General features: G+C 39.0%; 1 protein-coding gene across 5 annotated transcripts in view; it reads right to left on the bottom strand.

Moving 5' to 3' along the window:
• Positions 1 to 7,684: 7,684 nt before the first annotated feature.
• PWWP3B (PWWP domain containing 3B) overlaps positions 7,685 to 12,677 on the bottom strand; it is an 18,615-nt gene continuing 13,622 nt past the window's right edge. For 2 of the 5 annotated variants that reach the window (XM_077758281.1, XM_077758282.1), the window contains 3 exons: positions 12,564 to 12,613; positions 11,288 to 11,359; positions 7,685 to 10,289 (listed from right to left, as the gene is read on the bottom strand). In XM_077758281.1, the coding sequence (XP_077614407.1) occupies positions 7,984 to 10,056 (2,073 nt within the window). In that variant the 5' untranslated portion in view covers positions 10,057 to 10,289; positions 11,288 to 11,359; positions 12,564 to 12,613 and the 3' untranslated portion in view covers positions 7,685 to 7,983. Of the gene's footprint in view, positions 10,290 to 11,287; positions 11,360 to 12,563; positions 12,614 to 12,677 lie in introns of those variants that run through there. The other 3 variants (XM_077758283.1, XM_077758286.1, XM_077758285.1) reach the window with 3 other exon arrangements.

Below are 12,677 nucleotides of genomic sequence, written 5' to 3'. Positions count from 1 at the left end.
TTGTTTATGTTTTCTGTGTCTTTGATAAGGGTACCGCTGATGTCTTCCACTCTTTTCTCAAGTCCAGTGAGGATGTTTATGATTATTACTTTAAATTCTCTGTCAGGCATGATACTTTTCTCCATTTTGTTTCAGTCTCTTTCTGTGGTTTTGTCCTGTACTTTCATTTGGTACATATATCTCATAGTCTCCTCATTTTGTCTAACTCTATTTGTTTCTCTGTGTTAGGAAAGTCATCTATGTTTCCTGCTCTTAAAAGTAATTGCCTTATGAAGATTAGGTCCCTTAGTGCTCTGCAATGCAGTATCCCTTGTTCATCAGAACTTGGCACTGCAGGAATGTCTCCTATTTGTATTGCATGCACCCTGCTGTTGTGTCTTGGCTGCTTTTTTCTTCATTCTAGTTATCTGCAGTGGCTCTCTTTGCCTGTTGTAGGCATGTTGGGTCCTTGTGCTATTAGTGGACAAGTCTGGAGCCACTTTGGGATTCAGTTGAGTCAGACAAGGCTTTTGCTAAAGATGTAGTAGTATCAAACTATGGAGGCAGTTTCCCTGTGTCATTCACTGAAAGGTTTTCATTGGTAGGCGGGGCCTGCATTTAGACCAGCTGTCTGCCTGCATCCCACTTCTGGGGCTACAGTGTGACTCACCTGTGTATTTATCGTTCCCTCTTCCCTAGGCGGGAGTCACTTTGGAGCGGTGCTGGCCCCTGTTGGAGCTGCCAACACACTGCCAGGCTCGTGGCACCACTTTGGGTGGGCTCTGGCTGAGGGCATATTGGAGGGTATATGCTGCTGCTGGAAATGGGCCAGAATGGAGTATGCAGTTTTAGTATGGCGCCTGGTGGTCTAGTTGCAAAATGATATCTACTGCTGGGGCTCTGAGGCCCAGGGCTGGCCTGGGCAGATCTGCAAAGCCTATGTGCTCGGGGCATGCTATTTCAACAAGCTACCCACTGGTCTTCTGCAGGACTGGCTTCTGCTGCCCCCGCCACCATCACTGAGATGAAAGCCCTGCAAAATATGCCGGTCAGGAGACAACAGCATTGGCAAGGTTTGCACTGGTCTTCTGTAGGAGGGGACCCACAGTGTTGGGACTGAGGTGAGCAGGACTGGGAAGGGAGGATCAGAGAAAGCTGGGGGTGGGGAAGTGGGACACATTGTTAGCAAGTTAGATAGTGAATGCCCATACTGTGATGGTTCCTACAGGTGGCTATGTATTTATTCTGGGGGGCAGAGGAGGGAGATGGTGCCTGTCAGCTCCTTTTTTTTCCTGGAGAGATCTTCCTGTGATCCTTGCCCCTCTAAGATATGCTCTGAAGTGAGTAAGCTACTCTTCCTCCTGCATGTCCCAGGTTGTATCTCTGTGAGCTATTTGTCTTGCTGTCTGTTTAAGGGTGGGACTCAGGTACCTCTTGCCCTCTGGGCTCTCCCAAAGCAGAGTCTGAGTTTCAAAATTCCAGGTTTTAAGTCCTGCTGGTTACAAGAACTCATGAAATTTGAAAATTTTGCCCCTCTCACTTTCAAAGCCAAATGTTATGGAGATATTTCCCTGTGTGTGCACCGCGGTATGACAGTCTGTTTCTCCCCTTCTCCATGCCTGTGGCTCCCTCCCTTCACAGATGGCTATTATCCATCTAGCTCCCTGCACATCTCTACTTTTCTTACCCTCTTTGATGTGGCCTCTTCTCTACCTTTAGTTATGGGGTTTGTTTTGCCAGTCTTCAGGTCATTTTCTGGGTTATTTACAATGATATGAGTGTTATCTAGTTGTATCTGTGGGACGAGGCAAGCTGAGGGTCCTCTTACTCTGCATTTTCCCAGCATCACCTGGAAAACTTGCTTTTAATGGCTTTCACTTACAAATAAGTTTAAAATCTTTATTACATTTTCGACATAACAATACTTACTTATATTTTATAAAACATAAACATAATTATTGCTGGTTGTCTTAGCCTGAGTACCCACAAAAGACAATGTGATACAACAGTTTCCACATGAGTAGTTCATTTGGTAAATGGTTCTAGTGAGTCAGAGTAAGGAAAATGAGGGGTAAAACAGGAAGGTGGAAAGATCAAAGATGTGTTCACACCACTATAGGCAAGTGTAGTTGATCCTATGGGTCCAAAGTTGGTATGTATTTTTGAGGATGAATAACTACTACTATCTATTCTAATATGAAATAAGTGTAGTGCATTCAAAGTGGGATGAGGTAGCTGAATGATATCCTTGAAGGAAGGTTCAGAATTGAGGGCCCAGAATCAGATGCTGTTCTTAGGGAGTCATACATTCAGTAGTGGCAGTAGCTTAATCACTCTTGGTGAGAGAGATCCACAGCTTTTGAGCTTCATCCTTGTCACCATGACAATTCATAATTCCTTGTGCCAGAACTAAGATGATTGAGGACAGAAGCTATTTCACATCTGCAGCATGAGACATCAGATCCATGTGGTTAAGTGCCTTCTCTACAGTCAATTCCTTGGATGGCTATTAATATGAGACACAGAGATGCATATGCTTTGTTTCCATTCCCATAGTCCATCTACATGCCTCTTATCCAACCTTTCTTGTCCTCAATTTCCAGTTCTCCTTCCAAGACCCTGACATGCCAAATCATTCTTCACAATCCAGGACATGACCTCAAGCTACTATTCCGTCCATTTAAAGTGAAGGATCAGGTGTAATGCTTACAGCTCTGCAAACTGGATGATTTATCCTTCAACATTATCCTTTAGGGCTATTCCAACTGAAGCTGCATTATGGTGGCAATTCATTTATAGCTATCATCAATATTTAATGTGCTGACACATTGTACACTATCTTCCATTAGCTGATCATAGATCACCCCATACACCAGGAGGGACATCATTGCAACAGTGGTCAATGGCATAGGGGTTTGTGAAATCTGCTGATTTATTTGTGCCTTCTCAGGTTGGATCCTGAATGCATTTCCAACATAGGGTGGACTGCTCTTAAACCTGCCAGACCTTGGGGCACCTAGGTGGATCAGTCAGTTAAGCCTCTGACTCTTGTTGGCTTAGGTCGTGATCTCACAGTTTTATGAGTTTGTGCCCCATTTTGGGCTCTGCGGTAACTCTGCAGAGCCTACTTGGGATTCTCCCTCTCTCTCTCTCTCTTTCTCTTTCTGCCCCTCTCCAGCTTGTGCTTTCTCTGTCTCTCTCAAAATAAATAAACTTTAAAAAATTTAAACCTGACACTTATCATTTATCACTAAACTTATTACTCAGTGCATCTTATAATGTACAGCTTATGGTGGGCTGCTCCTGTATATAGTCATTTGTTCTCTAGGGTAGATGCTCTATAGCTACTAAGCCTCTAATAGCATACAAGAAGCTGGGTGGTTTTTTTGTTTTTGTTTTTGTTTTTGAAAGACTTTTCAGAAATACTTCAAATTTTTAGGGGGACCTGGGTGGCTCAGTTGGTTAAGCGTCTGACTTTGGCTCAGGTCATGATCTCATGGTTCGTGGGTTCGAGCCCCGCGTCGGGCTCTGTGCTGACAGCTAGCTCAGAGACTGGAGCTTGTTTCCAATTCTGTATCTCCCTCTCCCTCTGACTCTCCCCTGCTCAAGCTGCCTCTCTCTCTTTCTCTCAGAAATAAATAAAAGATTAAAAAATTAAAATAAAGAAATACTTAAAATTTTTAAATGTTTATTTATTTTTGAGAGAGCCAGAGCATGAGTGGGAGAGGGGGAGAGAGAGAGGGAGACACATAATTTGAAGCAGGCTCCAGGCCCTCAGCTGCCACTGCAGAGCCCAATGCGGGGCTCAAACTCACGAACCGTGAGATCAAACCTGAGCCGAGGTCAGACACTTAACTGCCTGAGCCACCCAGCCCCTCAAAGAAGCTGTTTTTCTTTTTTAAATTTTTTTAATGTTTACTTATTTTTGAGAGAGAGAGACAGACAGACAGACAGACAGAACGTGAACAGGGAAGGGGAAGAGAGAGAGGGAGACACAGAATCTGAAGCAGGCCCCAGGGTCCAAGCTGTCAGCACAGAGCTGGACCCAAGGCTCAAACTCATGGACTATGAGATCATGACCTGAGCTGAAGTCAGACGCTTAACCAACTGAGTCATCCAGGTGCCCCAAGAAGCAGTTTTTTAAATAACAAGTAGTTTACTAGCACAGAATGTATAGATTTTGTTCAGAATCCCAGGATTCTGTGCTGTGCCTCTCATATCATGGGTTATAATGACTAGATAGTGCATCCTTATCTACCATAGATACCATCGTATGCACTTTCAGATATACTGAATCATATACTGAATCAACTATGAGTTGCTGGACAACTTGCATTGCAGATCTGAAAACTTGGTGGGGGACCATGATATTCCACCAGAGCTGTTAACACCGGATTTTGACTTGCCAACTCTCATGTTTTTCTTTTTGTACTAAAGATATATCCCCAGTCACGTGTCCATACATTTAGCCCTGGAGTTTTATCTATAAAGCCCTGTCACAGACTTTTGTCAGTCCAAATAGCCTCGCTCCACTTCCTTGTTTTTCATTATGGTAACGATGCCCAACTTGGCCTTGAAATTTTGTGCCGCCACTTGGGCCCTGCCATTCTGGAATCCTATCATCTTTATTGCAACATAGTTTACTTCCAATCATGGTTTGCAGAAGAGAGCCAATACTGAGCTTCTAAAAAATGTCAGTGTTTCCCCTCACCCACAGAGACATTATAGTAGTGTCTTCTTTGCCCTCCCAGGGAAAATAGTTTAGAGATAGGTTCTCTCGTCTCACACTAGAAATCATTTCTAATACTTTCACTCCTTTTGACTTTTTCACCAATTCTTCAGCATTCTGGCAAGGAATTTCCAGTATTGCTATCTCCTTTACTATAGCTTGCTGTCCAAGCTTAAAGATGTCACCTGAGCAGCATATTAAGGCAGCTCTAGGTCATTGAATTTTGAGTCCTAGATTTGTGCTCCCATGTAAGTACTCCTCTGTATTCACTTTTTTTCTGCTTCCTTCTCTTGATAATTCATCATCCTCAAAGCCAATTCCAACATATATTATCCCAGTTGATGCTAGTACATATTAGCCAGTCTCTGCAGTTCCTTCTGGATTTTCCACCTAAACAGAGACTACATTTTGCTTTTTGTGCTGTGATACATCACCCTTAAGAGTTAGAAGTAATGAAATATATTAATGCTGGATGTTGAGGAAGACAAGCAATTCCTTTTGAGGTAGCTGCCTTAGATGAGGTTATTGCCTTCTCTTTAGGAACAGAAAAGTTGCTCTCCAATATAAGGGTTAGGGGGCTGCTTTTGCCAGGCTGAGGGTTCAGGGGATTGTAGATATTCAAGATTATCACACTCATTACCATTCCAAATCTTAGAGATTTACTCTTATTAGAACACATACATTGATATAGAGACCTGTAAATGTGAATGCAGTTGCCATGAAGCTCTTCTATCCTTACAATTAGAACCTGTGCCTTATATTCAGCAGTCTTATGACTGAAGGAAATGAAGGTCTCCTTAACCTAATGGGTTAGGGTAGATGACAGGTTGGGCATTCTTACCAGACACAAAACTTGGGTTAGAGATTCAGATTAGGACAGTCTTAGAGGCTGCTTCAACAACCACTTACACTGAAAGGTGTCTCAGAATCCACACGGAGTTTGAAGCCAAACTCATTCACTCCCATACCTCAAATGCCAACTCACTTAAAGAGCACAGGTGCATGTCTGAAGCACATTTCCCTCACTGCAATTAATACCAGAACATGATATCCTAGGAGGAATCAGTTACCTTCCCTTTACCCCAAACCATATACTCAGGAACTCAAATACGGGGAAGCCTGAGGCTCTTGTTTTCAAATATAAGCAGTCCATAAGTTTAATAAATATTAAATAAAAAAGTTTAATAAATATTTCTCACTGTTATCATGTAGTGCATCCTTGTCACTTTAGAAATTAGATTGCCATCTCGTTCACCTTAAATCTAACCCTGTTATTTGGGCCACCTTAAATCCTCAGAGTTGAGCTTTAAACCACACATTGTTTGCTCTCCTGACTGACAACTATATGAATTAATTAATTAGTGAGGTAGTAAAGAAAATATTGGAATCAAGTGATAGAGTTGGCTCCATTGAGAAAACTGAAGGTTGGTAATAGATTGGAATCAAAGGGACACAGTTTTATAGAGTAAATACAGTGTTTCCTCAGGGTATAAAGTCCACATAGAATGTTGTGATGTCTGTTGTCAAATACATCTCAGGACCATGAGGAAGCTATGTGGATTGGTTTGGGTGTATGCCCAAGGAATCTTGGCCTTTGTCAGCCAGGGTCCAAAGAAGGTTCTGTGGAATCTGAAGCTATACAATTTAGATGTTTGTTTTTTTTTTAAATACAAAATCAATCATGAAAGTGAACATTTATTTAGAACGGAAACGTATGACAAGCGTTAAACTTATGACAACTACAACAGGCAAAAATTCCAAACAAATTATAATACGTGTGTGTGTGTGTGTGCAAATTTTTTTTTTACAGGAACATTATTTAGGAGGCTGCCAAACCTGAAGTATAACAAAGTGACAATCCAAGGTTAAAGATATAATAGTTTTATTGCAAATCAAAGCATCAAGCATTTGCAACTTTTACATAAACACGAGGCCATGTGAACACATAACAAAAACCCAAGAGTGATACGTGTCTCACTCAGTAAAAATGCAGATAGGTTCATGTTAAGCCTTTAGCATTTATTTTTACAACAATTTTTAAAAATAAAGTAGTTCTCCTAACATTTATTCTCACTAAAGTCTTGTTTCAAGTTAGCATAAACAATTCACTGGTTTCAAACTTTAACTTCGAATTGTATATTTTAAATCACACTCAGATAACTGTCAACTTTGGCCAAATGAAGGCTTTTTCTGTCACCCATTTCCAAATTCACAGATTCTAGTCCATCTACCCCTTTTAGTAGCCTGGAATACTGTACCAGTTGGCACTTATATTATTGGAACCAACTAGAACTATTTTACGAATAAGCCAGATGATAAAGATTGCATGGTTTGAAACAAATGACTATGTATTCAGAGATACAAGACTCAGAACAAAGTGCTTGCATTTTCTACAGTTTGTATCAAACTAGGTGGACTTTTAAGCAGTCAGCCTGGACTTATTCATCTAGAGTAGCCAGACCATGAATACTATGACTCTAGCTGCCTTTCACATGTGTCAGACGGCTATATTAAGATACAGTCACTGTTAGTAATGAAGACAGCCAAAAGGCAAGAAACCATTCAGCTACTGAATAACAGACACTCCATAAATGGAATTTCAGGGAAACATAAAATGAACAATCCTGTTCAAGGCTGCCAACATTATTTTCTGTATGCTGAGATGTTATTTACACACATACAGACTGCATGCAGGTAATTTATTTACTTTATTTTTGAATTCCAGACTGTTATCTTGCAAAAGCAATTGCAGTTAGTTATAATATATAGCAAAGCATCTCTCTATCTTTGGTTCCATGTCTCAGAGACATTTTTTTCCAAAAATAAATAGGCATGGCAGGAAAAATAATTCAGCTATCTTAAGAGAAAACCTAATATTTTATAAAAATTAAGCAAAAAATATATGTNTGTTAATATCTAACACCAGTGCAATTTTAATAATGATTATACACACTGTATTTAACTATACAGCATAGACACAAAAATGTCAAAAAACAAAATAGTACTTTCCCTTAAAAATAATTTAGGAATTATGCATTCTAAAAATGTATGGGAAAGCAGAACTGCTGATATATGTTAATAAAACTGACTTGGAAGAAGTTTAAGAAAAGGAAACAAAGATGTTGTAATAGTTACAAAGCTTAGCGATCTCAAAAAAAAGGTGAACACATTACCCAAACTCTCTCATTTCTGGAAAATATGTTAGAATTGTTCAGCGACTTTTTAAAACTAAGATCTATGAAAGCTTTCTGTTATGGTTTGGATTCTCAAGAGATTTAATGAGCCTCATTTGTTAATCGTTTCCGTCTCTTTTCAAATAAGATTTTTGCATCAAATAATTCTCTTTCCCTGTATCCTAGGGATGGTCCCTTTAGATACTTTGCTTCAGCTGCCTTGTAATCTAATCCATCAACAGCAGAAATTGAACAAATGATAGCTTCTGGCAGAAGAACTTCCAGGATAAATTTAATTTTATCATCTCTTATCAGAGTCAGCATTTTTTCATCTATTTGTTTGTAGACTTCTTGTAAATATTTCACCACCTCATCCAACTGATCTTCATCCTCAAAGTATGTTTCAATACAAGGAGTGAACCTATTTGCATTCAAAAATGATTTCAGCCACCTGGATCCTTTTGTGCCTTTTAAAATGGCTAGAAGATGGTTCTCCGTTCCCTTTGCATTCACAATGAAGTCCACTAAGTTCTTGTTGGCTCGGTCCCGAGCAGCCTTCATTCGGTCAGGAAGAATTTTCTGGAAGGACATTTTCTTGGTCTGAGAAGTCACAACCATCTGTTCCACAGGATTCTCATTATGCAGCTTTGGAAATAAGTTTCTGAAGGTGTCCTGTTTGATTACTTTCCTAATTGGGTAACTAATATCAGCAGCATAATACTCAAGGAAAGAGCCTGCAAAAGAACCACAACCTAGTCTAACTCTGTAGTCACAAATCAGCGAGATGCACCAGTCAATACTTTCACTGTATTCCTCTCTGGCTTTATCCACTAATGCTTGTTTCTCTTTACAATCAAATTTCTTTAATCTTCTAAAAGGCACCCTAATGCCTCTCTTTTCAGGATTCATGTTTGCCTCAACAAAAAGCACACTTGCTTTTCTCTCCTTTCGCCTGATGCTCTTCACCACTGCTGGCCAAAATGGATATTTTTGATATTTAAACCAGACTATCATTCCTGTTTCAAATGACCGAGGCTCATAATTAAAAACAAAGCGTGGGAGTACTTCATCTTCTTCATTGTCATCTACTCTGGAAGTATCAATAGGGTTTAGATGCCCTGACTTATCAGAAGCTTGAAGGTCATCCACAAGTTCTTCAAAATCAAGTCTCTGAGGATTTCTTTCATTATTCACAAGAAGGAGTGAATAATCCAGGATATTGTTAGAGGCACTAAATGAAACTTGACATTCCCATGAACAACGCCTGGGGGATGTCATAGCACTTACTTCTGATTCCACAGGTTGATTCTGGCTGGCATCTGAGCATGGATTTGAAGGGCCTTCTCCAGGATCCTCAATATTCTCTGAGAAGGTAGAGCATTCAGAGGAAATAGCATGGGTCTCTGGACAAATGTCCTCTGCCTCCTCTTTCAAAGCTTTGGGCACAGTGAAGGTATCTAATGTTGGAGTGAACTTTTCATCTTTAACACATACATCCTCCTCTTTGATTGTGGAATGCAAAGGCATAACTGTTGAGATATCAATCTTTTTCTTGCTTTCCTTTTCATCATCACCTGAAAGTGAAGGAAAACTCTGGCACCAGCCGAAGATTTCTGATGACTTTGTTTCCATTTCACTTGGAAGAGTATCAATGGTTGCATGTACCTGTGATTTATCATCATACAGGGAATCATTATTCTCTAAAGATACTAATGAGGATGTCGCATTTTCACTTTCCTCAAGACACTCTGATAAGTCTCCTTCGTGCTTCCGGTACTTTTTATGAGGGGGTGAATCAGAAAGCTTTTGTGGATCATTTTGAGACTGAGTAGTGGTCGCTTCGTCATCTGAACTGTTTGCCTGACTCAAATCTATTCTTTCATTCAGAATATCCAGTGCCACTTTTAGTGATCTTTCATAGGCTGTTTCCTCTTTAGGTTGAGCACTGACTTCTGACTGTGCTACTAGTGAGGAGGCAATGGCTTCAACTTGAGATTTATTTAGAATCTTTGTTTCTGTGCTTTCCACTTTAATTTTTTCATCTAGTGAGAGTATTTGAACTTCTAGGGAAAATGTTTTTTTTCTATTACTGTTTGATGAAGTTTCAGATCTAGACAAAACTTTTGCTGGCCATAACTGGTCTTTCCAGTTGCACAGGACGTACTCAGCATCCATTATGATTTATATACGTGTGCCAAGAGGTTATTAATCAGAGATTGAGGTGTCTGACTATTCTTGACTTTGCTAAGACAGTTTCTACCAAAAGCAATACTCTGATCAAAGCCTCTTTTGTCTTAGAACTACAAAGGATATACAGCTTGTGTCGTCTGTTCTTCTCCAGCTGAATTTCTCAAGGATGCTTGAATATGCTGTTTGAATAGGACAATATGGAGGACACTAGAATAAGTCTAAGGAAAAGAAGAAAAGTATCAACAAATTTTTGCCAAAGTAGAGATGAGGAAGAACGATGCTCAGTGGGGTATCAGATAGAGGAGAAAAATGCAACATAATGTAAGATAGGGGATAAGAATTGGAGAAATGGTTTTATAATATCTCAAATTCAAGAACTTGCCCTTATTACTGCACATGATTATTAAGGAGTAAATTTGTGTACATAATGGCAGAGGTGGAAGAGGTTGTAGTGATATGTCAAGAAGTCTGTTACTAGATACTTTGGGATTTAGGTGCCACTAATGTTATACCTAGGGTAGTGGGACTCTAAACAATGCACGCAGCAGAATAACCTGGAGCACTTGAAAAAACTACATTTCTAATTCCTATCCTGAGAGTTACATTCAGAGGGCCTAGACAGGACCCAACATTTTATATTTCTAATAAGTCTCAAGTGATTCTAATGCTACTGGTCCAAGAACTCCTTGAGAAGCATTGTTCTAGATGAACACACAGCTTTATAAATTTTAAGCTGTAAACAAAAGCTACTCTATTCACCAAAAGTAGAAAGACAAAGATAATAAGGTTATGTATCTCCTGGACTCAGACAACATACAATGACCTTGTTAAAAGCATGAACTTAGAAGGCAGAGATTCAGAAACTGCTACGTTCACTTATTGGATAGGATAATTATCAAGGATTTCTTGAGAGTCAGGTAGCTTACTAGGACCTCATAGTAGAAATCTTAATAGTCTTTTGCATAATTTCTTCATAGTGGTTAAACACATGAGGTTTTCCCCAAACTGGAAACTCTGATGCTTAATTATGAAATGTTATGACTATAGAACAGGGAGCAAAATAAATTATACCTCAAATACTCAACCTAATTTTAATATAAAATGTGGCTTTTAATTTAAAATGGTATGGTTGCAAAGAAGGATGCAATATGAATTAAATCACATGTTCTCAAATGTTTTTAATGTGCAATGTTTCATGAAATGGAAAGGGCCTTACCCAACTTGTGGATCGTGAAGGTTTTGGCCCTATGATCCGGTTGTCTCGATTTGTACTCTAAAAGGAGACAAGCTGTCCAAAAAGAGACAAACCAACTAAATGGAAAAAGCATAAAGAATCTTCTCTGCCAAAAACTTTAGCAGGCATGTCATTCTGAAACACAGGAATGAGATGAAATCTCATTTATGATATGTATACCATATCAATTTTCCTTCTCATTCTTATTATTTTAAATTCTCTCTCTGTGATACAATTATGCTATTTGGTTCATGCTGAAATAATCTCTCAGGAAAACTGTGAGATGGGAATAAGAGAGAAGGGAAATAACAACTACCTTTTGTCTACCATGAGCCAAACTGTAGACCTTTGTTTGAATCCTCACATCGATCACCATGTATATTTTTCCTTCTTTAAATATGTAATTTCCTCAACAGAATTTTGATTACACTCTATATGCTATATCATAGTTCACTAATACAAAATACATTTCATTATTCTTTTTGCCTACTTCATAAAAATGTTCACCTGGAGAAATGCAGAAAACCTGGTAAGTGCCATCTTGTGACCAAAACCAGAACTGCAGCCTCCTCAAGAAGTATAGATGGGGCCTCAATCACAATTAGATCAACTACATGCCAGGCTTCTATAATTTTTTGTTCTAGGCTCAAGGGTTTTGTTGTGTAGGATTATAACAATATTATAATCAACTATAATATTTCTGGTTATAAAAATATCCAGAAGCGTANACTTCATATCTCGATTAAGAGCAGAGTTATAACATCACTCCACATAAATATTTTCCACATGATATTTTATGAATTGCTTTAAATGACGTTTTTCCCACATTTGCAACATCTTATGTCAGTATTTTCCCTGATGATGTAAAATCAAGTAAATGAATAAATATATATTAATACCATTTTAAAAGAGAGCAGTAAAGCTAGCCCTGTCTCTCCAACTGTACAAATAATCCCATTAATACTGTGTCAGACATGTTTTCCCAGATTTGGTTGCAAGTCCTAGAGTAGCATATACATGTTTCACTAACATACATATTTAATTCTAAGTGAGTTCATATGATAAATGCTATGCTATAATTTGGTTTTCTCACTTCATACTATTTCTCAGACATTTCATATCACCAGATGCAGGAGTTCATGTTTCTATTCTCCAGATACATAGTACTCTATGCTGTATAACAATTTTAAAAACTGTTTATAGAAATAAACCACTGTATCTCACTCTTAGATCACAGCCCTGCTGATCACAGCCATACCTGTGGTCTGGAAGAATTAGCTGCAAGGAGGACATATGCAGGGCTGTAGCCTGTAACACAGCAACCAGGTTACATGTTTGATCAGGTCTAGAAAAATTTCCACTATCGGCAAAA

This window comes from Crocuta crocuta, unplaced genomic scaffold (genome assembly GCF_008692635.1).
Source record: "Crocuta crocuta isolate KB4526 unplaced genomic scaffold, BGI_CrCroc_1.0 scaffold974, whole genome shotgun sequence".
Lineage (NCBI taxonomy): Eukaryota > Metazoa > Chordata > Mammalia > Carnivora > Hyaenidae > Crocuta > Crocuta crocuta.
The sequence above is the reverse complement of the archived record's forward strand: the minus strand, read 5'-3'. Positions and strand labels throughout refer to the sequence as shown.